Source organism: Aythya fuligula, chromosome Z, assembly GCF_009819795.1.
Source record: "Aythya fuligula isolate bAytFul2 chromosome Z, bAytFul2.pri, whole genome shotgun sequence".
NCBI lineage: Eukaryota > Metazoa > Chordata > Aves > Anseriformes > Anatidae > Aythya > Aythya fuligula.
Window position 1 is genome coordinate 27,282,749 of NC_045593.1, and position 25,756 is coordinate 27,308,504.

The 25,756-nt window shown below is 41.3% G+C and overlaps 1 protein-coding gene across 6 annotated transcripts in view; it reads right to left on the reverse strand.

The window, feature by feature from the left end:
* The window catches only part of ARHGEF28 (Rho guanine nucleotide exchange factor 28), a 127,990-nt gene extending 102,234 nt beyond the window's left edge, over positions 1 to 25,756 (reverse strand). For all 6 annotated transcript variants that reach the window (XM_032205534.1, XM_032205530.1, XM_032205533.1 and 3 more), the window contains exons 1-2: positions 25,712 to 25,756; positions 17,005 to 17,048 (exon numbers count right to left, since the gene is read on the reverse strand). In XM_032205534.1, the coding sequence (XP_032061425.1) occupies positions 17,005 to 17,037 (33 nt within the window). In that variant the 5' untranslated portion in view covers positions 17,038 to 17,048; positions 25,712 to 25,756. The remainder of the gene's footprint in view (positions 1 to 17,004; positions 17,049 to 25,711) is intronic.

A 25,756-nucleotide genomic window follows, 5' to 3' on the forward strand; every position in this document is an offset into this window, starting at 1 on the left:
ACAGGTTTATTTCCATGCGTAGGTAAGCTTAAGGATGATTCTCAGCCTCCACATGGATCTAAGATTGTTAAATCCTCTTTCAATAAAAGCAAAGGAAAGGATGTGCCCCCTTTACCATCTCAGGAAATAAACACAGCCCCTGGTCATGACTTGTTTCTTACAAAAATGCTGGGGAAGGTTCTTGCCTTCAAGTTCATACAGTGTTGATTCTGGCAGACTTGTACAGGAAGTAAATTTTAAAGTCAAAGGGTGTTTGTTGAGACCAACCTGACAGTGTATTGCTTAGATTTACACTCTAAACAAGAACCTCAACTTTACCTAGCCACCACACAGCAGCAGGAGATCTCTCAAATATCATCTATGCTTGTAACAGCCAAGAACTTCAGACAGACACAACATCTGCAACTGCAAAATGTACCACAAAAGTCATTGCAGACCACTGCAGATAAACTTCTGGTCAACCACCTGAAGTGCTGCTGCATGGACCTTCATTTAAAAAAAAAAAAAAAAAAGAAGAAAAGAACTTCACGTAGAGTACATTGCAGTATCCCAGTTATCTCAAGTTCAAAATTAGAGAGGCACAGACCACCTTCCTACAGCCTGAATCAAGAATAAAAATATTAAAATGTTCAAAGAGTAGAAAGGAACTGGTGTTCGGAACCAGAGCTCCAGAAAATGCCACATGCATCATGAGACTGGAGAAGATGAGGCCCTTCCAAGCCCTCAGAGATGCAGCAGCTGGTAGAAAGACCCTATGGGCAAAGGCCAGAAGCTCCTGCTTCTATGAGCTCCCCCAAACGTGCCCCACTCGCAGCAAATTCAATACCTTCAGCATCAGTCAAAGAGAAGGGCTTTCAACTAAAAATTGCACAGAAGAAAGGGTTATTTTCCCTAAAGAGCTTCTTAAAGACTAAGAAACTTTGGGTGCAAGCCATTTTCTTTAAAGAGCACTTGAAAAACTCTCCATCTATATAAGCCAAAAGGAGTTTTGCCACTGATTCAATGACAGCCAAGAGTATCACTGCAAACCCTGAAATAAATTAAATTAAATTAAAAAAAAAAAAAAAAAAAAAAAAGCTGCACCCCAAATTTTGCAGGCCCTGGGCACAGAATGCGATCAGGGAGGTGGGGCAGCAGCTGTGGGGGTATTAAAAGAGATGACAATCCTACTCCAAGCACATTAAACCTGTGACCAAGCTGTTGTTTGGCAGGTTTGACATCTTTGGGATCCATGAATTAAAACATACCTCTTATAACCAGTGAAAAGGCTGCACTGGTACTGGTGCCAAGAAAGAGATTAGGAAGGTTTGTGTTTTTAACAGGATTTATAGTTCTAAGCAATTTTTCAATGTAACCAAACAGTTTTTTTTTTGGACATACATTTTTATCTGGCTTCTCTAGGGTGCTTGAGAGCTGATAGGGATGGGTTCTGACTATGTTCTGCATGCAGGGTGCATGGAAGAACCATGCCACCATTCCAGCGAGAGAAGCAGAGGGAAATGGAGGTACCAAACCCTCAAGGCCTAGGCAGGCAGGACAGGATGGTGACGCTTCTAGTGCATCTGATCACCCTGCCTCATGATAAATCAGTGGCCCTTAACCTGAACAGAGCTTCTTCCTTTTTGAATTAATTTAGGTAACATCACTGTCTTCACTAGCAACCTGCCCCAGCAAAGCTGGTGCAATGCAAAAACATCTCTAGTGGTCTGCCAGGCCCGGCCCACTGCACTGGGTAACTGAAAATGTACTAACTGATCCCAATTCTTCTACCCCCAGCCTGGGGAAGTCTACGTTCCCAACAGATTTTTACCATGGAAATAATTAATTCCATTGTGACATACACTTAGCATACATCGTAAAGTACGCTAAAAATATTTTTATCAAGCTATATGAGCAACATAATAGCTGCAGAAATACTGCATGAACACAACACTTTCAAGGATATTATCTGTAAATATAACAGTATAAGTATACCGCATATATGCAGCTTGATGGTTCCAGGAAAATATCTGTGCACAATGGTAAAACACGGTGCCTTTTTGATCCAAAAATGCAAGTTCCGACATTCTGAAGTAAATGCAAATCCCTAAGCATTGCTAGCAATAATGGAGCATTTGCCCTCTATGTAAAGCTGCCACTACAATTTAACATAGATATGCATACTAAACAGTGCATTCCAGTATAAACTCTAAGTTAGGCTCATAGACAATGTTATTTCAGAATTATATTTATTTATTTTATCTGCACCTCAAGTACTGTGTTCAGTTTTGGGCCCCTCACTACAAGAAGGACATGGAGATGCTCGAGTGAGTCCAGAGAAGGGCAACGAAGCTGGTGAGGGGTCTGGAGAACAAGTCTTATGAGGAGCGGCTGAGGGAGCTGGGCTTGTTCAGCCTGGAGAAAAGGAGGCTCAGGGGCGACCTTATTGCTCTTTACAGATACCTTAAAGGAGGCTGTAGCGAGGTGGGGGTTGGTCTGTTCTCCCACGTGCCGGGTGACAGGACGAGGGGGAATGGGCTAAAGTTGCACCAGAGAAGGTTTAGGTTGGATATTAGGAAGAACTTCTTTACCGAAAGGGTTGTTAGGCATTGGAATGGGCTGCCCAGGAAAGTGGTGGAGTCACCATCCCTGGAGGTCTTTAAAATACATTTAGATGTAGAGCTGAGTGATATGGTTTAGTGGAGGACTGGTTAGTGTAAGGTCAGAGGTTGGACTCAGTGATCTTGGAGGTCTCTTCCAACCTAGACGATTCTGTGATTCTGTGATCGTGTAATTCTGTGATTTCAGATAATTATAGCAAGTGCGTTGAAACTGTTGTTTAATTTATCAGTTGTAAGATGAGACCTCACACTCATGCACCAAACTTAAGGCCGGAAGAGAAAATCCTGTTAATGTAACTTAAAACACTACAGTATGAAAGAGGCAGGAGAATTTTCTCACTAGTTTTCTCATCTTTACACAGGCCTTGCAAGAGTGTAAGGTTTGCTTTATCTGACCACAGCAAGCATATTAAAACATTTAATCAATGTTCAAAAAAATCACTTAAGATCTTGCTATTTGAAGGTGAATTGTTAAATATATTTCACTTGTGCTTAGATAAGAGGAGTGGCATGACAGTTTCCCTGAGCATTTTAATGACCTTTATAATAAAGCTTAGCTGCAACAATCAACAAGCCTACACAAAAGATGACAAAGCAACAGTAGAGAAATTGTTAACACAACAAGATTGTTTAACACGAAATAAATTACTTAAGTCATTAATAACAAGGACAAAGTTGTAAAGATGTCTTTCTAACATTCAGTGATATGGCTGTAATATTCACTGGGCAGTCCTTGTAGCCAGACTGCAGTAAATATTGTGATGGACTTGTTTAAGAAAGCACATTTTACATTTTAAAGGAATGCGATGGGATTCAAGGCTACATACACAGTGAAACAGCAATTACTCCCAGGGAAGGAAAAGAGCAACAAAGTAAAAAACAAAATCAGAGATAAAAGCTGAACATTTCTGTATAACCATTAACACTCTAACTGTATAGCTAATAACATCTTAAACAAAAATAGCTGTTTTTTCCCAGATTAACAATTTGGCAGAATAAGCAACCAAAATAATTCATATCTTTTATATCCAGAGTAATAGCACAAGTCTAATTCCACATAGACCGGAGATGCAATGTGATGGTATGGTCATACTCAAAACAGTATTACACATTGCCTAAAAGCCTTCACACTGATATTTTTATTAAAACTATATATGTACATAAAGGTGCTTTGAGAAGAGCCATGTCCTCTGCTTATACAAAATGGCAAAACTCCACCAGCACTACAAGAACCTCTCTCATTCACAGCAGAAAAAAAAAATAAATAAATCAGTCTTCAGCATTTGCACGTGTGAACAGGAAATACTTGAAACAACAGGACTTTTACACACCGAGTATTTTTAAGCTCCTTTTCAGCATGAGGTAGCTTTTGAGAAATGCAGAGAAAGCATTTCCACAGGAATTCCAAGCACAATTAAGAAACATCTGCTCCAGCAATAAGATCTTGTCAAAAGAGCAAGGAGAAAGTGGCTCAGTGACCACTTGGGTCTCTGAATTGAGCCTGAAGGATGCTTCCAGCAAGGTTGAAGGTCAACCTTGAGGAGAAAATACTTATCAGAGAAATTCCTTAATGAAGATTCATTCCCTACCCTCTTTCGATATGGAGTATCAGCAAGTTCACCATTTTGGTAGTGATGCGGTGCCTTTTTGAAAGGGAAGGTAAGTGTTTGCTGCAGCTATTGCCACCTCATCAGCTGCTTAACAACCAGGGGTCACACATCCAAATAAAATGGAAAAAAAAAAAAAATTACAGTATTTCCAAACAGATGACAGAAGTATGCTCCTCAAAGCAAACAAACAAACAAACAAACAAGCAAGCAAAAAGGTGGGGAGGGAGATAGGGTCAGGGAGCTGGAAGAGATCCTGAAAGGTCTGACTCTGCACTTCAGGGCAGGACCAGCTCTACTGCAGTTACTTCTAAATGATGGGGTTTGTTTCACATGTCCTAAAAGCACCCTGCAGACTGTCAGTTTGCACTAGGTTGGTGCAAACATGGAACATCTTCCCACCCAAGCAATGCTCTGCTTGGCCTCTCCCGTTCTACAGCCGGCACATGCTTTGGCTTTTTCAAGAGCTGAGATGTTTGGCCTTATAAGTCTTTGGCCTTCGTACATAGTAACTGGGTGAAACGTAATGGCCAGCAATGTAACAGAAGACTGCACTAAATGGAGCAGAGCCTTCAGTACCAGTGTTTTCACTCATAAGTTGAGTTCTAGCCAGTTAAGGCCTCTGAAGCAGGATGGTTTTTTAATTATTTTGAATAGGAGGGGAAATGAAAGTTCATGTTTTATTTTGTTAGGTTTTAACAGATGATCAGTCTTTAAATTGTGTGTGCAATCCTCCTTATTGCAATCCTCATCCCTCAGTGACAAACTGAAGCACATTGGCTGTTGTGGGGGTCTTTGAACTTGCATACACGGGTATTTTCCCACAGCTGGTGCTCCAAATTAAGATACACCTTCTGCTGCCTCCCTAGTTTAGATAGTGACCTTCTTCATGGCCAATCGCAAAAAAACAAGTTTTGTGTTGGGAACTGCAAGGCTTGGGCCCTGGGAAAAGGAAGATCAAGAGGCAAATAAATCTAGTATAACCTGAACAATCAGCCATTTCAGGAATTAATATATTCTTGGTGCCTAGCTCAGAAGTTCAAGGACTTTATAGGATCACAAGTACGTGGCTGGATTCCCCCATGGCTTGGCTGCAGAAACTCAAAATTTAGCCAAAAGCAAGAAAACCCCCAACTGACTTTGCAAATCATAAAGATGAATAGAATGATTCAAAAGAGAAAGCATCCAGTAATTTTTCCCTCATTGTAGCTCAGTAAGTGATAAGCTGCTTCTTTCAATCTATTTAAAGACAAGCCTGAAATGACATTAATCTATCATCTAAACACAGGGCTGAACATTTATGAGTTGCCATGAGCTACATCCAGCCAACACCAGTCTGACCCACAACAGACATGGACATAAAATCTCACTTTTGTCGAAATAGCGAGAGCACACAATACACAGCTTACACCGTGTTTGTGCTTTATATGCCTGCTGCATGTTAGCAGCAGGAAAACAGACAACACCTGATCTGACCGCTGGTACAGAGCTAACCTGCCCATGTGTTTAAACAATCTGTACTAGCAGAGCAAATTTATATCAGATCAGGACTCTGCATCACGTGGCTGTGATTTTCTGAATCTGTCACTAGCAACCTTAAGGCTGTGTTTAATGCTGAATCAAAACTGTGATAACAGGTAAGGTGGATAAAAGTTTTCAGTCTCCCATATAGCAAAGTAAAAAACACAAGTAGAGAACACATCATCTCATTCTGGAATTGCTGGATACTAATAAAAATAGGTTGGATGCCTTTTTACAAAGAAAAAGAAAAAAGGAAAAAAACAAAACAAAACTTTTCAAGCAATACACAGTGCCAAAACATGTATTAACAGTCTTGCTGGTTAGTTGTTAAAAATATCATTCAGTATGTTGATGTCAATGGCAACACAATTTATGTTTGTGTTTAAAATCATATACAGGAATTAAGAACCCTGGGACTGAGCTGTTCACATACAGAGGTCAGAAACCTTCCACAACAAGGGGCATTAATAAAAAATGAACATCCATTCTGACATGTAACTGTTAACTGAAACAAGGGAGTTACCTCTTTCATTTGACTCAATTTAAAATAAATAAATTGGATTAGTTATTATTCTCATGTCCTGTGTGACATCAGGACTCTACTCTTGCAGACAATACACAAATGCATGCAGGTCCCTGATTAGAAAATCATAATTTAAGGACTGACCATGGACAAAAAAATGGAAGGAGAAAAGTACAGTATGGGCACAAAAATGATCTGACTGCTGATGAATGTGCTTTGAAATACCCACTCTTTTCCTCCATACATTTTAAAATAGATCTCATTGTTTTACATGTATTTCCTGAGTCTCATTGTGGCAGCAGCTACACATCCAAGCACAGACCAACCACTGTGCAGGCTCTTTTGTGAGCACCCCAAGCAAGCCGCCCACGACAGACCTGACCAGGCTCCCATAGGGGTCAGCAACAAAACACCCACTGACTGTGCTGGACCAGGCCAGCAAACACAGCACTGTGCATGAGCAAACACATGCTGGAAGCCTGACAGACATTTACATTTTAAACCACATTACTCTGTTGCGTTTCAAAGTCACCGTATAACAGGACAGTGATTTCAGCCTGGTTGAACACACAGACCATGGCCCAGACGTGGACAACACCACTGCAATGAAAAACCTCTCTCCTCCCATAGCAAGGAACTTGAAAGCAGAGGATGGCAAGATGGGGCAGAAGCGGGCTTCTTTCCCCACATTGCTGGCCAGAAGAGACTGAACACATTGCAAGGGCAGAAAAAGATAATAATAGTAATAAAAAAAATCTGTACTCCATCCACTGTGGGAAACTCTATCCCTTCCCAGACCTCCTTCCCACTCAACTCCTTTTAGTTCAGCTGGGAAGGACAAGGAAGACATGTAGTTTGGCAAGGCAGATGACCAACTGCTCACTATGGGAGCTATATGTGAGGCTTACTGCCGCTTTCCACTTCCACCATGCAAAAACGCACTGGAATCCCATACTAGTTTGACCTTCACATCAATCACATTTCAAAAACAGAATACACTGTTGAATGATTTATATTAATTCTGTTTCCCAACTCTCACACAGATGAAACCCATGCAGTTGTAGAGAAGATAATAATCACAGTCCATTCGTCCTTCTGGCTATAACCAGGCACACAAATGATATACATTATAAAACTATACAGAATTCCTTCCTTACAAACAAGATGATTCACAACTTTTTAACTGCCTTACTAAGTGTTTTTAAAGTCTCTCTTCCTACGGACCTCTGAACATTTTCCAACAGAAGATACGCTCAAATTATTCCTGGACATACTGCTAGAGTAAAAATGAAAACAGTGTTTATTTAATCATGCTTTGCATGGAGCACAGAGCAGAGCTGAAAAATGTCAGAAGTATTCAGGGTTGTGTGAATATTAGAGTGTACTTTACCATTGCCTTTAGCTGGAGCAACGACAACCAACAGCAAGCACTACAGAAAAATTTCACCACTGAGGTAAAAACAGCACAGACAAACAGAAGTTCCTGACAGAGCACTAAATTAATCCATTTCCTGGATATAATCTTTTCAAACTAGACTTTCTACCACTCTGCTCTCTACTCTTTTGAGAGGACTTTGATCCCTAACCTAAACCTTCTGTCTTTAATTTATTTAGCTGTACATCAGGCATTCATATTCTGAAACTGTCCTGGAAGTATTTTACGTGAAGTGTACAGTATGAAAATCCACAATTATTTTTCCCCTCCGTGCCACTGCTGTGCAGACAGTATAACAGTGGGTGTACAAAGGCCACGGAAAACAAGGTGGAAGGAAGGATGGAAAACAAGGTGGAAGGAAGGATGACCGCTAATAACTAGCTGGAGAGAGCTCCCTTGCTTCATTCTTTAGCCAATGTCTACTGGCTTGTGTCTTTATTCAATGGTTGGAAATTAGCTTGATCGTTGGCTACAACCTTTTAGAATGAATTCTGTCTCATCGTATTTCCTTCACATAGAAACCCAAGCAGTTAAATTGTCAATAAATACAGCACTCATTGCTTTGAAGAACCTTAAAATTTAGTCCAGGAATTTGCTGTTGTTGTTCTTTGGGCCCCTAGGGTATGAAATAACTCCGTTATTTCACTTTGTCCTATTACTTACTCAGACACCTTCAATTACCAAGGTGCCTGTGAAAAAGCAGTTGTGCTTTCATTCAGATCCCAGACAATTATGCCTGCACATCCTGGAGGAACAAAAATATCACTGATTAAGAAAACAGTGAAGATGCTAACAAGCCCGACTGTAGCCCAGGTGTTTGCACAAACAATCCTAGAAGAGGGCATTTCCTATGAAAAAGGCAACAAGACCACAAGAACTTTAAAATCGTTACGTAATGACAGAAGGAAATAGAAGAGATCCAAGGGATAATTAATGGAGGTAGGCTGTAATCAGGCATGCCTTTGTAGGGATAGGCTACTAGTATATCACATGCAGTAAAAAAGCTGCCAGCTTCTGTCTTGCCCAAACCAGCACTTAATTTCCAGTTTTGCAGCTCCTGGGCAGCATTTAATGCAGGGAGGCTGACAGCAACCAGCAGCAAGGAAGCCACACAGTCATTTCCACTTGCTCAGGGCAAGTCCAGCTGGAAGGCCAGCTGAGGCCACCAAGTTGCTGCCTGAGTACCTCCTGCTACCCTGTGAGAGTGCGTACCAGGGAGCAAAGCTGGAGGCACAGCTGCTGGGGACCCCATTTATGCTCAGCTGCCAATGCACAGTTCTGCCCAGCCACGGTCTGAAGCAGCCGCTCGATGTGCCTGCATCTAAAGCAGCTGCACTCCTGTCTTTTGCATCATAAATAAGATGGGATACACTTGAGTCATGAATATGCCACAAACAGTTTGCATTAGAAGCAGTTTTCACTTTTCAAAGCAAAGCAAACAAAGCAAAGCAAAACACAGGAAAATGTTCTTCATACAGACATCTTTAACATCTAAGTGGCTAAAGGCTACAGAGTAAGGATGCTGCCCCATCCTACCACTAAGTTAGGATCTGAGAAACCTGGACTGGATTGTGTTTTATCACACCTTTGTTAGGTTTGTAAAGGTAAGTGCACTTCACTGCACTTACCTTTAAAAAAGATGGTCTGAGCTAATGAAGTTAAACAACATTTCCTGACCACAAAAGAATATTTGTGACTTCCAAAGAAAAAAGTTAACAGGCACTGACATTATGACAGCAATAGAAAATAGAATCAAGCCCACATCACACCACCAAAAGCAACCCACCAACCCAAACAAAACACGCAAAGAGCAGGACAAGCAAAGAACACGTTTGACCACATGAACTCTAAAGACTGATACAAGGAAAAATGCTGGGGGGGGGGGGGGGGAAGGTGGGGGGAGACATGGAGGAGGGTGACTGGAAAACTTCACACACTCGTCACTCTGCAGCACATACCAGGCAAAGAGAACCACTGGTTCACTCCAAAGTGGGACAGCCTGAAGGCACCAATATGCTCTGCAGCTTCAAGCAGCTTGACACTATGTCCTAACCTCAGGCACACCTGATCCAGTCAGAGGGAAAACCACTCAACCCTCAACCTTTGTAAGAGCACTGATACATCAGTAGATATATAACTGTGCCTCCCTCCATGCAACCTACAGTTCAACAGAGAAGCTGCTACAGTTTGAGAACCAAACCCAAACAGACATTCTTTTTGCAAAGAAGGCTGATGTTATCCAGGGCTTCATTAAGCAAAGTATCACCATTGGGTCAAGGGAGGTGATCCTTCCCCTCTACTCACGCAGTGGTGAGGGGTGAAGCCACAGTACACACCTGCAGTGCTGTCTCCAGACATGGCCATACTGGACAGAATGCAGCAAAAGCACACCTAGATGATGAGGGGACTGGAGCACCTCTCCTGTGAGGAGAGGCTGAGAGAGCTGGGGCTGTTCAGCCTGGAGAAGAGGATGCTCAGAGAGATCAGTCTAAGACTGATGAGAGGCTAGAACCTGAGCTGGCAAAAGTCATGTGGAACATGGTAGATAAGGATGTAATTTGCAAGGTCCTGCAGTTTTGCAACCTAACCTAACCCATAACAATGGCCTAAAAGAAAGTGGAGAGGGACTGTATCAGGGAGTATAATGATGGAACAAGGAATAATGGCTCTGAACAAATGGAGGGGAGATTTAGATTAGATGTGATGTGAGGAAGAAATTCTTCACTCAGAGCACAAAGTGCACATGGGCATTAGGGCTGAAGATGTACCGTGCTTCTGTTCTTTTCCATAAATTAATTTTAATTACCAAAAAAAAATGTTAAAAATAAACCCAGGGCACAGGATGAGAGGTGGAGGACAATCCCTGTGGCCGAGGGGCAGCCTTTCTCTCTGGCAAGCCAAATGACCTGGGGGAGCCAGCCCCACAGAAGGGGCCCTCAGCCCCCCCAGTGCTCCTCCTTGTCCATGTGAGGGCATCTTCCAGGCCGTCTCCAACACAGCCATCCTTGGCCATGCGTGGGCCACTCCACCACAGAGCCTTGCTGTGGTCACAGTGGCCACCACTGCTGTGCCTTTGCTGCAGGCCCTATAAAGCAGGACCCCTGCAGCTGGCCCACCACTCGCTGAGCTTCTAGGCACTGACAGCCAGCTTGTGTGGCAGGAAGAAGAGCCAAAGCAGCAAGGCGAGTGGCAGGCCTCCTCGGTGTGAGGACAGCAATGCAGTCCGAGGAAGCACTGAGAAGGAGTGCACCTAACAAGGAGACGTGTTATGGGCGAAGGGGCAGTGCCTACAGCACAACTGACACCAGTGCCCATGGGACATCTGGCACCCAGCCCACAGACACGTATAAGCAGTACCACTGGCACCACAACAATGCAGGGAACAGGCCGCCCCCTCAGTCATACAGCAACAGGGGGCATGGGCCTAACCAGTTGTGCAACGGTGGTGAGGGCCGATGGCCAGAGCATCAGGCAGACAGCCACGGGAAGCAGAGGCATGCCTATCGTCCAGAATACTGCGTGGGACCCAGCCATGGCTGCAAAACAGACGGCAGTGTCAAATCCATGCATGGAAATGAACCAGATGGTGGCATGGGACCTAGGCATGGAACTAGACAACCCCCTGGTTCAGCACCCTGGCCTGAAAACATTCCAGATGCAAGGCATCCCATGTGGGCAGTCCCAGGCAAGGACTGGCTCATCCTTTTGCCAAACATCGTGGAGCCCATGGAGAAGGTTCCACCAGAAGATGTGGAGGAATCAATGGACGTGGATCCACCTCAGCCAGATCAGACCTGCAACTACCCCAGCATGTCTTCACTCTGTGCCATCAGAGCACCCCAACAGCGTCATACGAGTGCCCGGAGAGCTCCCTACTCATCGCGCAGGCTCCATCCCAAGCATTAGCTTGGAGCTGCCAAACACCATGGACAGCCTGCAGGCTTACCTGCAGGATGTCCCCGCAATAAAGAACTCTGTTGCCAATTCTCAGGGGTTGTGTGACTGCTTCTTTCCCATCCCCCAGCCCCAGTGCGGGATGTGCCATCCCTTCTGCACAGAGCCTCCAGGAAGAGCACAAGAGAGGACCCAGCTCCCTTTGGGCTGCTGCGCTGGGGTGACAAGAGGAGTCCCCAAGGGCCACCATGTACCTTTAACATTTGTGAAAATAGACTGAGGGGTGAAAAACAGTAGCATGTAAGTGATCATAGGTGGCTAATTTCTTATATTAGAAGTGAGTTTCTGTATCTGAGTAATTGGCAACAACAGACATGGAGAAGGCTGAGGCACTCAACAATTTCTTCGCCTCTGTCTGCACTGGTAGGTGGGCTTCCCAAGTCTTTCATTTCCCTGAACACATAGATGGAGGCTGGGGGAGCAAAGTCCCACCCACTGTAAGTGAAGAGCAGGTTTGAGACCACCTGTTGAATCTAAACAGGCACAAGTCTGTGGGACCTGATGACATGAATCCCAGGGTCCTGAGGGAATTGGCTGATGTAGTTGCCAAGCCTCTCTCCATCATAGCTGAAAAGTCCTGGCATTCGGGTGATGTTCCTGGTGTGTGGAAAAGTTGAAACGTCATGTCCCTACTCTTCACCAATTAAAGAATTGAACAAAGAGCACAACAATTAAAACAATTAGGATACATTTCTTCTCAGAAAGCGTGGTCAGGCATTGGAACGGGTTGCCCAGGGAGATGGTGGAGTTCCCAGGTGTTCAAGGAAAGGTTGGACCTGGTGTGTAGGGACATGGTTTAGTGGGTGATGTTGTTAGTAGGGTGATGGTTGGATCAGATGACCTTGAAGGTCTTTTCTAACCTTAATTTTTCTATGATATTCTATGATTGCAAGAATGGATACGTAGCCTTCAGCATCGCCTTGGAAGATGAGGCCCCTCTGTCATCTACAGGGAACTGCTGTGAATACCCTTCTGTGACTCTACATCTCTCTGTTTCTGTCTGTTACTCCCAAGGGAGACATTTACTGGGCTCTCAGTAAAGAATAATTTACAAGCTTCTGAGATCACTCATCTTCTGCTCTCAAGAGTTGACTGCTCCCACGGTCTGCTTGCCCCATGGCAGCAAAACATTCCTTTGCCAATGTCAAAGATCAACACTGATGATCAATAATACTTCTCTTAAAAAAAAAAAAAAAAAAAAAAAAAGACAAAAAATCACCTACCATTAAATAAGAAGGAAGAATTTTCCATTAGAGGGATTTGTTTTTACATACTAGTATCAACTTTCAATAGGAGGAACAACTACCATCTTTAATTTTTTTAATATCTGAATTGTGTTATAAAGCAAATATTTGCTTTTTACATATTTTTTACCGTCAACAATGAAACTGATGGCTGTCTAAGGACAGGACAGGGTTATTCCATATACTGTGTTTCCTATGCTGTAAAATGAAAAGACTCATCTTGCTGAGATCCTTGCAGAAAGAACTGGATAAATATGATTTTATTTGTATCAGTTAAAAAAAACACAATTTAGAAGGGAAAAGGCTATTTCAATTCTGGTTCTTCTTGAAGCAACAAATTATTAGGACTGAAAGAAGAGACGTCACAAATGATGCATCAGTTTCTACTCGGCTAGTCTTAAAAATCAGATGGGTTTATAAAGACTAATTTTAAGATGCGGTTACCAGGATTTTGCTATCTAGAAGCCGGAAACAGACTCCTCAAATTAACTGAAAAACATGTGCTTGAAATATTTAATTTTCTGTTTCATTACCATTTATTTTTTAAACCATGACATTTATGTGTGTTGTAATTAGATTTTAATCGTATTGCTGCTACAAAAATCATATATAAGGAGAAGTGTATCAAAATAATGCAATTTTGAAATGGAGTAATTTCATAGAGTATTTTAAATTATATTTCACAAAAATCATATTACCCAGCAAAGTCCTTGAGCTTTCTGAATACATTCTCTCTTATGCAACAGAAAATAAACAGCTCTCACTCACCTGACAAGATTACACATACTATGTTAGATTTGTGAAGAAATTCCACAATGACACAGTGGGATGGTTTGAAATAACAGTGCTGTATGCATCCTCCAGCTTTGTAAGAGCTGCTCAAACACAGCTAGTCAAAAAAGTATTTTGCATGTAATCTTTAAAAATATTAACAATTATATTATAAACACAGAAATATAGTTATTCTAAGGTAATTTTACACAAAATGAGAGTCTCTCAGACAGACATTTTCAGAATTAGGAATGGCATAAAATCCACCTGAGACAGATACTAAGTATATTTGAATACAGTGTGAAAAGCATCCTAATTTTGGACCTAGCATACAGTAGATCCCTCTCTCTCTCTCTCTCTCTAGTAAAAAAAAACCCACATTTTTGTAGAGGCTGGAAGGTTGTGATTAGTTCCTACCTTTTGATCACTTTAATTGAAAGATTTTTCTGACAGCAAAAAATACTTACTACTAAAACTCACCTTACTTCTGCAGAAAATAATGTGTTACAACCATATGTTGCCATTATTTTTTAAGTTGCATGTGAACAGCATGCAACTGTCATTATGTCTTATTTTCTATATTCACCATTCCCTTTAAAAGGGACTGGAACACATCAGAAGTAACTGCATTTGTTGCAATGCAAATATCTGTCATGCTTCCTGTCTCCCCAAGAGATGCTTTCCCTGTCCTTTATAATGGATGAAAGACTCAACAATTTTTTGCTAAGCTCAGATGGCCAGAAAACTGCTTAATGATGTCTAAGGAACTTCAAATCAGAAAGGTCTTTCATGTGTTATGTGAATGCTGACTTGATTGTGTTCTCCAGCAAAGTCATGCAAATGACAGCAGCAGTGGGAAATAGTTTCCAGAACTGACAAAGTAATTGGATCTGACTAAGAGAAAAGAAATACCTTAACTCAAGGACTCCTCAAGATAGACAGACCTCTTTGATCTTCCCGGATGCGCTGAGGAGCACTCACATTAGGAACAATATTGTAAGGGGTAGGATTGTGAAGGTGCAACACTTTCAGATGCTAACTCACCAGAGCAGCTGCAGACCACAACCAGCAAGTCCTGAAGCAACACTCAGGTCCAGGACAGGCTCTCACTTGTGCAAGGCTTACAGTGAGCGTTCCCAGGTTGTTGTGGTTTAACCCGGCCGGCAGCTAAACACCACGCAGCCGTTCGCTCACCCTCCCCCCCTCCCTCTCTGGGACGGGGGAGAGAAATGGAAAGTGAAGCCCGTGAGTTGAGATAAAGACAATTTAATAAGACAAAAAAAAAAAAAATAATAATAATAATAATAATACAATTATGATAATAGTACTACTAATAATAATGTGTACAAACAAGTGATGCACAATGCAATTGCTCACCACCCGCTGACCGATGCCCAGCCTAACCCCGAGCAGTCCGGTGCCCCTCCCCCAGCTAGCCACCCCTAAATATTGTTTAGCATGACGTCAGATGGTATGGAATACCCCTTTGGCTAGTTTGGGTCACCTGTCCTGGGTCTGCCCCCTCCCAGCTCTTACTGCACCCCCAGCCTGCCTGTTGGCAGGACAGAGCAAGAAGCTGAGATGTCCTTGGCTTGGTATGAGCACTGCTCTCCAATAATTAAAACATCAGGGTGTTTTCAGACTTTTCTCATCCTAAGCCAAAACATAGCATTCTACCAGCTACTAGGAAGAAAATTAACTCTGTTCTAACTGAAACCAGGACACAGGTAAAATCACATTCTCACCCCTGTCACTCTGTAAGTGACTAACACAGCCCAGCCTCCTCTGCCTCCACCTGGTAAGCCCCTACTTCATAACAGATTTATCACAATTATTATCCAAATGCTCTTATTAATTGGAGTAAGTAAGAGATAGGAAAGTCCAATCTGTCCATGTAGTAACTGAATTGTCCTCAGCATTAAACAATACAATAACGTCCACAGATTTGCACAGATCTCACAAACCTCCATCTGGCTCACGAGTGTATAATCAAAATATCAAGCAGAACTGGCCTTAGATCTTATCCTTAGGGAGTATCACTTGTAGTAACTTTCTCTCTATCCTGGTGAGTGTTCCTGCAATGTAACCCATAGCGTATCCATACATCCTTATCTGGATTACAGGACCAGTATTAGTCTCCACCTTCATCTGACAGAATAATTTCCTCTGAGACGTGGCATCAAATGTTTCATTTCAATTAGCGGGATTGAGCCCAATTACACTGCCCTTGTCTAGCCCATCTGTTAAACTATTCCAGGAAGATATCAGATTAGTCTGATGCAGCTACCTCTGATGAAACCATGTTAAATTCTATCAATTACCAACACATTCTTAATTATCCTTCCTGTTAAAAATTGTTGAGACCTTGCACACAACATGAGCAGTTCTTACAAACCTCCACCCCACCTTTACAGACGCTGCAGTTAGTTTTCCACAGCATGAGGTTCCCACTCCTAAATTGACAAAGACAAAGAAAACTCTTGGTGTTTTAGAAAATCCTAAATTCTTTCAGTACTCCAGGGTACAGATGATTAATGCCTGCCTCCATTTTCAACCCTATCTTATCACAATAATCAGATAATTGTTTTATTTCCATCTTTCACCACCCTTTCCATTCCCATTCAGTACACTCCCACTATTCTCCTATACAACACCATTCAGTAGCCCTACTACCATTCTCATTGAAAACCATGGCAGAACAAACTAAAAAAGATAAGCCATGGTTTAGTAATAATAATTACTAGGTTGCCTGAGTTTTAATTCCCATCATTACATCCCAGTAAATTAAATGTAACTAATGCATATCCTCACATCTTTTAACACATTTTTGATCTCTTCTGAGCTCTACTTATTATATCCAATCACTTCACATTTTGCAGAAAAAAAATACATTTGATTACCAATTTCAATCTATTAGGCTTACACACATATATATATACGTATATATATATATGTGGTACAATTTTGTGTTTTGAGGAACTGGAGAGAAAGGTAGTTTAGAATTGTATAATTGTACAGCTATTTACAGTAGCTGCAAATTGTGAGAAACTAGAAAGTGAGTGCCACCTCCTCACAGACAATAACTGTTTTGAAAACTGAGATTGAGAATGTTGAAGAATAAAATAATTATCCTAAAGAAAAAATAATTCTAAACTTACTTCAGAGAATGGAGCTACAGTATTATAAACCATCATCCCCACACATGCCTGCTTTCAACAGCAACATTCAACTGCCTAAGGTCGCAGACAGCTATAGAATGTTTTTTGGTTTCATTCACTCTGTGTTTGAATGAGCTGTTACCCAAAAGAAAGCGACTCTCAGGGCAGAAGCCCAACGTTGTAGAACTTACATAAAGAGGTACTTCAGTGCAGCTCAACTCCATTTTCACAGCACCTGGGAACAGAATAAACCAGCGGAATTATTACACAGCAAATCAGAAGGTACCGATATCACCCTATCCCATTTGCATCTTCCAGAATTAGTAAAAGAAAGCATAGTAAACTTATCAGACACCCAGTTGCCCAAAGTTTCCTCGGTGCGAGGAGAGGCTGGTGCAATGATGTTGCAGTAGGGGTGGCTGGTTTCATGGACACGCTGCATGCTTTTCACACAATTGGCACAGTAAAATAAAACAGGTCAGCAGACAGCGGAGCCTGGTCACAGAGACATTCCTAGTGGCAGCAGATGAAGTGCTGGGCCCTTCTTATCTCCGGAGGCAAAGAAAGGAATTTTGAATTTGACCTAGAGATGAAGTTGTAGCAGCCTTTTACTCCACACCAATATCCCAAATGTCTAGTGCTGGTATTTAGAAACTTCACAGAAGTTATGCCCAAGGCAAGTTGCCTTAAATACCCTGAACAGCAAATTACTGCCACAGTAAGTCACTGGAATTACTATAATTACAGCCATCATAGCAATACTGATTTCTATTATTATATTTCAAACACAATACAACCTCAAAATTCATACCCTAAAAATAGCATTCCTTGCAAATGAGAAAAGCATATCAGAAGCAACTACATCACTTTAAAACAGCAGGATGGGCTCAATAGCTACACTCAAGCCTTCTTCCACTTACTGAAATGGGCCACAAAAAAAGAGCCTGTCTTAAGAGGAGGCTGCCTCAGCTCAGATGTGGCCTTGTTTTTAGAGCTGAACAGTTTCCAAAAACAACAGAGTTGTGCAGCACATTTCTTGTTAATGCATAGGTACAGCCTGCTATGAGTCAGATAGGATTTGAGAAGTTCTTCTCCAACAAGCTGCAAAAATTAAATGCAGAGCTTCAATCAAAAAAAAAAATCACACACACATACACACATATTTCATTTAAACCATGGAGTTTGTTAATGCTCATCTCCCAGTGCTTGTCAATTCATCTATATTCACAAGTACCTACATTTTTGCGGTTTGACTTTAGTGCAATTTCAAAAGAGAAATCACTGGCCACAAGCATTCAGTCAGAAAAAAAAAAAAGGGGGGGGGCAGAGAGAGAGAGAGAGAGAGAGAGAATGCAAAAGAGCACATTCATATCATAAGAAAAAGGTCTTAGGGAAACTTTAATCCAGCCAGCCTAGTCAGCAGCTAGACACAGGCAGACGGGATTCTTATGTTCCAAGGCAGGAGGAGGAATCCTGAAGCTGTCTCCAAGGTGTCTCGCTTTAACAGACAGAGACAAAGCTCTGCAGTTTCCAGCACCAGCATCCTGAATGCTGCCTTAGGAGAAACAGTACTGGAAGCACAGCTCTGTTTGCACAGAAGAACACAGATCTACAATAGAAACTAAAAAAACATAGCATTAAGTCTTCAAGGAGTATTTAAGGTGGAGCTTCTAGCAAGTGTCACATTACAGGACAGGTGAAGCACATTGACTTCTGTCCCTGACCTGTCACCAGCTCACAATTACTGCCACACACATCATTTAATGGTAGGCTGAAATGAATGAGAGACATGCCAGCCAGATGTTTTTGCACCATTGCTCTATAATGATATACAAAATCCCTTCAACTGCAGTGGTCCTCCCTCTTTCAAGGAGCACATCCAAACTAAACTCTGCCATCTCCTCTGTAAAAAAAATACAAGCACAATCAAATCATTATGCCATGCCAACAGAACTCGACCTACTCTGGATTACTTCTGACATATGACTAGCTTGAGCTCTACAGCATCATGAGATGCATGTTATACCCTTCTCTGCAAAGGATGAGGAAAACAGCTATCTTTGTAGCCTAGTCTCCATATTGTGCTGCAAGCATGCACAAAAAAGGCTTAATTTCATCCTTCCTTTCAGGAATTACCATTATCACCTATGCAATAAATGCCTTTTTTATTGGCTAATACGAACAGAACTCACTGGAGATATGATGCTATCCCAATTTTAGTTCCCTTTACCCTTTGTTTATGTCACCCTGTGGATCATAGAATCACAGAATGTCCTGAGCTGGAAGGGACCCACAAGGATCTTTGAGTCCAACTCCTGGGTCCCCAAAAGACCACCAAAAAATCAGGCCATGAACCGGAGATTGTTGTGCAAATGCCTCTTGAACTCTGGCAGGCTCAGTGCTGTGACCACTGTGGATGCTGTGGGAGCTTGGTAATTCTGAAACACCAAGCTCCTAGCTCAGTATTGATCCTGAGTGGATAAACAGCCCAGAGATTTAGGTCATTGGAGGCAATCAGTGTTCTCCTGTATAGCACTCAGAAAACATTGGATGCTGAACGCTGACTAGAACCACACAGAAATACGCTCAGTATTTTCAACATGTGCTCCCCTGACAATCCAGCCTATAATGTTTTTTCCTGGAGACAAAAGCATCCCTAATGATGCCCTTTTTGCCTCCTGCAGAAAAACCAGTAACTGTCAACAGTGGGTGGATGGTTCTGCTCCTCTCGCTCTTCAGAGTGCTGGTTGTTTAGGAAAGGTTTCATACGAATGTCTCACGTCTTTCCATCTGGGGCTTACTGTAACTTGGTTTGCTTGCTAGAAGCAGCTGGGAGTGGCAGGAAGAGGATGCACGTAGGAAGGAAATACTCAGCTCTGGCTACTGAGCTGCTCTTTTGCAATTTCCATTTCAGAGAGAGGGACCGGAAGGAATCCTGCCACTCACCTCCTCCAAACCTCTTCCAAGTGCAGCTCAGGTCCCCATACAGCACTTTCCCCAGTAGCCAAGGGCTATCACATAGACAACTGAGGAGGAATCCAACCCTGAGCAGCAAGCACAGACTCCACATCTAGCTGGAAACAACAGATACACATCATTCCACAAAGTACAACCTCAACTACCCTTCCAGCATATGTGCTTCTGACTCAGAAACCAGTGGGATGGGCAAACAGCTCCAGTTTAAGGCATTGCCCACAAACACCAACCTCACATCTACTTCAGCAGGAAGCAGAATTCATCTACACAAACAGAAATACCTTTTTAGCTTCCAGATTGATTCAGTTTAGTATTAGATGTACTGGAAATATTTGCTGTGGTGAGCATTTCAGCCAAGTAGAAGTAAGTATACAAGAAAGAACAAAAAAAATCTTGAAAATAAAATGGTTTACCTATCTTTTTTTTTTTTTTTTTTTTTTAATCTACACTGTCCATTAAATCTATTATCAAATGCTATTACTGGTCTCCTGACAAGCTTAAGCTTTATTGAAATGAACATCAACAAGTATTGTGGGTTTTATCTAAGTGCAAGATATATAAATAATCTCTCCTATACCTTTCTCTTGCTCTCACAACATCTAATTTATTGGTTGCTAATCACAGGACTCTTCTATTTCTTTCAACATCACAAATTTCAGCATTTTAAGGCATGGTTTCCCCAACTATCAAAACACGTTAAAAAGGCCAGAAGAAGATACCTGAAGTTTTTATTTTCCAGTAGTACATTGACTTAACTGCACTTTAATGGAAAAGACTTCAGTTATCAAACTTCTCATTCTACACACACCAAAGAAATCAGATAAAAGAAAGCATTATCTGAATCTCAGTGGAAAGGCATTTCTGCTAGCTGTCAAGGTGACCCTTCAGCCCTTCATTATTGTTTGGTTGTCCTGGCACCTACTCTGGATACTAGTGTATCATCACTATTTTCCTGAACAGAAGATACCACCTACTGATCCTACAGCTACCTGGCTTACAAGTCAGAACTCGACTTTCTCCTCTTCACTGTAAATGAAGTGCATAACAATGGCAGAAAGACTCAGAGAAAGTGAAGACAGGACACGCGCCCTGATGGTTCTCTGTGATCCAGCACTGGTGTGGACCTCACTTAACTTAGGGCTCTCCTGCTGCCTTGCTTTTTTCATCCCACATTTCTGTGCCCCAGATCACTACTGATGATTCATGTATTGCAATATAATTGACTGAAAGTCAAATAAGCCTCCAGTAATACTTCATAGGTGGCTTGGAATTCAATTCTTCCTCTCTTTTTTTTTTTTTCCTTTTTTTTTTTTCCTTTTTTTTTTTTTCCTGTGTGTGTGTGATGCACATATTTAAACTCATGTTTATTAACACTGTTTATTACTACCATCAAAACAAGCATGTTAAATCTTGATTTCTGATCAAGTAGAGCAACAAGGAAGTAAGAGTGGATGCCACCCAGACTCTACTGGAAGGTAAGCAGGAACCCCTAGAATTATCATTCACAGTGCTTGAAAATGCATCATTATTTTCTAAGCAAAAAAGCCTTGTGCATTGTGCTGCTAGACTTTTTGCGCTTTTTACAAGCATTTTAATAGGGCTTCCACCTAGCTATCTTCCTCTGCATGGCTGTGTTACACAGCACCTTTATCACTGTGTTGCTGTTATGTATAATTCATTAGTCCATAGTGGTAGGTGCTCTACCCAAAAACTACCCAAAAAACAGCCTCTAAGATGGATATGAATAATTTTACATAGTGTTTATACTTTTCATATCTAAATACTTTTTAAAAACTGTGCTACTCTAGTATGGCGTTCATGGAGCAGCTGGTTTCCATTAATAATGTTAATCCCACTGATTCCTCTCAAAAAATACGGCAACTGAACCAAACTGTATTTTTTTACTTACTGATTCCACCAGTTACGTTATGTATGCACAGGTAAAGGCTCACTCACTGCTTCTAAAGCACCAGGAAATGCACTGCACAGAGATCAAATGTAGTTTAGTACAGAACATCATTTTATGTACAGATCCTTGCTCCGAATCTGGTTACTGGAAGAATTAAAAGACAGGAAAAAAGTAGAAAGCTGAAACTGTACCTATGCTAAACACTGCATTCCAAAATACAAATATTTGCACCTTTGTAGCCAAGTTTTTTGACTGATCTTTCATTCTTACACCTGGTTTTCATGAAGATCTATAGCATGAAGAGGGTAGAGAGGAGACAAAGCAAAATCCTCAGTTAAAAACTTTGCAAGCATACTCTCTTAGTTCTTTTTGAACACTATTCAAACTGAGAAGTAAAATGAACCCTTGCCTAATAAATTTATAATGAAGCTGCTTGCATTAATGTTGATTACTTCACCAAACATTAGTTGCTCTTGAAACATGTGAATAGAAGAAATGCAGCTAAACACCTTTTTTAATAGCTCTCTTTTCAACAATTGGAGATGAAAAGAGTATTAAGTCTTCCAAAGAACATCACCTCACTTATGGCTACCGTACTTCTTCATAGAGAAAATATTTAAAGACTGTCCAAAAAAAGTCTCAAATTTTTACACTTTGAAGAATGATTTGGATTTTACAACAAAAACTACCCTAGAAAAGTGCCTCTCTGACAGCAGCTAGTTCCTGAAGTTGGCAAAGTTTATTCTTTATGCATTCCTGTATTAACATTCTTAATGTAGCATTTTCATTTCATCTAAAACCAAAACAGAGTTCTAGGTTTTAGAAACCTTAGGTTATACATTTCCAAAAGACAAAAAGAAAAACAAATTGGCCCTAAAATACAAAAACAGACATCTGTCTCACTTCCCCTACTCCTTTAATGACAGTTTTGACATAGAAAATTGCTTTCTACTGATTTTGTTTTAATGGTTTTAGAGTTTACCACCCCCTAGGTTCTCTACTGTGAAGTCATAATATTAATTATATCATTAAAGGGTTTACACAGCGTAGTTACACTTGTGTGGTTCACTGAGAAGGTAGCAGAAAAGCGGATCAGAAGTGTTTGTTTTTACCAATGCCACCAAATCCATGCTCCAATGCTGCTATCAGCAATGCTTCATCATCACTCACTCCTGGTCATCGACCAAAGTGCTAGAACTAACAAACAAAGTTAGGGGGGACACATTGTGTATACACCAATACTCCTGTAATTTCTCGTCCACATTCATGAACAGCTAGAATTAACTGCCCTGAAAGCATGGCTTATTGAACTCAAAAACAGTTGGAGTGCATCTCAGCTCGCTTTGGAGATACGAGATGGTCCCGCTTTCTGATTATCCCAAGGGCAGCTGCAGAGCAGAATTCAAGCTTGTCTGAATGACTTCACCTCTATATTTTCATATTTTCAACTATGTGGAGCACCCTGTAACACTGAACACTGGCAAACTGTTTATTTAAATATATTTCCTGGAAACTATACAGTTCTCTTCCCCCTTGTCCAAACTTCAAATTGAAAGTGAAAGAGATCATTGCCTGAAAATCTTAATAGGTTTATTCAAATTCACAAGCTCTGCAGATTTTTTTTGCTCCTGAAATCTTACTTCTTCCTTCATCTTTCAAAGTGTGTAGGTGAAAGCCTGAAGCTCAAACAAGTTCCACTCTCCTACCAACACACATAAAGCAAGAACACAATTTCAATTCCAAAGCTGACAGATTCAGCTGGGAAGTCTTCTCCCTGATTTCTCCAGAATACGGCCACACACTGAGATGATACATAAAACTGTCATGGTACAGCTTTGTGTTTACTGACTCTTTTCCAGCCAAATTTAGTCAGCATATTGTTGCACAGACCTTCTTTCCAGCTGCTTCCCCTGCTAAATTAGCAATCAAGGTACAATTTTCTTTACTTAGCCCATATCATAGTGTGCAAACAATTCTGCTAGCAAAATTTCTTCACATTATTATGTGGCTAAATGTGTTGTCCATAGGCTGTGCAAAGCACAACAAAATACAGACATTAAAAATAGAGAGGGAGTTGACATTTTTGATATCAACAGTCATTAGATATTCTGATATTCAAATAAGTGGCTTCACCCTTCAGAAGGGTGAGTATTCTACTTCACAGCTCTCCTTTAATCATTAAGGTAGTTTAGCAGTACCCACATGTTAACAGCATCCACCTTAATGGTGCCTTTAAGATACAAGTCACACAGTTCAACTAGTCAGTCCAACATTAATTAAAAATCTGTAATTTCTGAAAAAATTCAGCAAACAGCATCGAGGAAAAATCAAAAAGCATCCCCAAGATGACAAGATGATGACAAGATTGATTGATGACATGATGCTCTAGATACAGTATATAGATGCAGTAATACTCAAGGTGCTACAGAGGTGAACTCGGGCACAAACTTTCACTGCGATAAAACTTCTGCCTGCTCTTCTAGGTAGCATGCTAGCAGGTGAAACACTTATTTGTACGAGGCACAGAGAATGTATGTACCTGCTCTAAGATTACCACATCTCCCTCATCTATAAACTGAAAATCTCCATGTTCAGGTGCCAACTGACTGACACACAGACATGCAGAGATTTGGCTTTCAGCTGGCAAAGCCAAAAATTGGAACTGGATCTTCTGAGTCACCATATTAGTCATGAGCTGTCCTTCCTATATCCTGGTACAAATTCTTGTTCAACATGTTATTCAGATCAAAAGAACGGTGAGCCATTTTACACACCATACCCTTCCGAAGCAGCCGCACAAAGGAACTATTCTTGGGGGGAAACAATAGGAACTTCTCCGGAAAAACAGCAGCAGCTTCAGACCCAGAAAAAGAATACTCCTGTGTGATATTACGTAACAAAATGTTGGCAGAAATGCCCAATTTACTCGTCAACTGAGAAGGCCAGATGAGTTTCCTGGTAGATATTACTAACATGATTGCTTACTTTATTGCATTCAATATTCAAACACTGCTCTGGAAAAAGAAAAACACTACAGTAATGAGTCTTTTAACCAGATTTTGTCCTGACATTTTTATACCAAGTTTTCAGAACATAGTTCATTTTTCAACGATGTGGAAAAGTCCCTTTTAATCAAACGCCTCCTGAAGCCCTATTTCTGCAAAGCACAGCAGAGAGTAAATTACTTCCATAAAAGAGAGAGAAATAAAGTATGTCATCTGCTGGGCTTCTTATCATGTTTGCATGTCTTATAACAATCTGTGAAAACTACCTCCATTTTTGTATACCACCAAACTGCAGATGTAGGAGTAAATGCATAAGAACGCAGAAGATTTTCAGAGACTTTTTTTTCTTTTTTTTGCATAAGAACCACCGTTCAAGTTGAAAATTATGCAGCTCTAAGCTGCACACACTGTGCCATATAACAAAACACTGCATAAAAGCATTTTAAAATCTGTTTCTATGATTTTTACTGTTAGGAAAGCTTTCAATTCTTTTATATATTTAGTTAAAACAGTTTAAAAAAAAAAAAAAAACTCCTTTGCTCCGGCTCAGGGAGGCTAAGGCTTAAGAGAGGACATGAGCTGAGAAAACACCAGCAGCTCTGCAGGCAAAGTAAGGAACAAACACAAATAAATAGATGATATAGATGCAGTTACAGCTATAGATAATATAAGACATAGATGTTATAGATACAGTTATAGCTACGGATAATATAGATACAGATGTCACAGATACAGTTATAGATATGGGTATTGTTACGGATGTCGCTTTGTATATAGTTACTGATACAGATTGTGCGACAGATGCAGTTAAAGTTAGTTATAGTTACGGGTATAAAAGCACCTCCGTTTCCCCCCCCCCCGGGACTTCAGCACCCCCCTTTCCCACGGCACCGCGTCCCGGCCGCCAAACGCCGTGGCAGCGGGGGCTGCCGGGGGTCGTCGCTCGGCAGGTGCCGCCGGGGGCTGCGGGCCCCCGTCCCAGGGCTGGTGTCCCCCTCTCGGCCTTACCTGCTCGCGAGGAGAGGATAGTGAGGTCCGCACGGGGAGGGGATG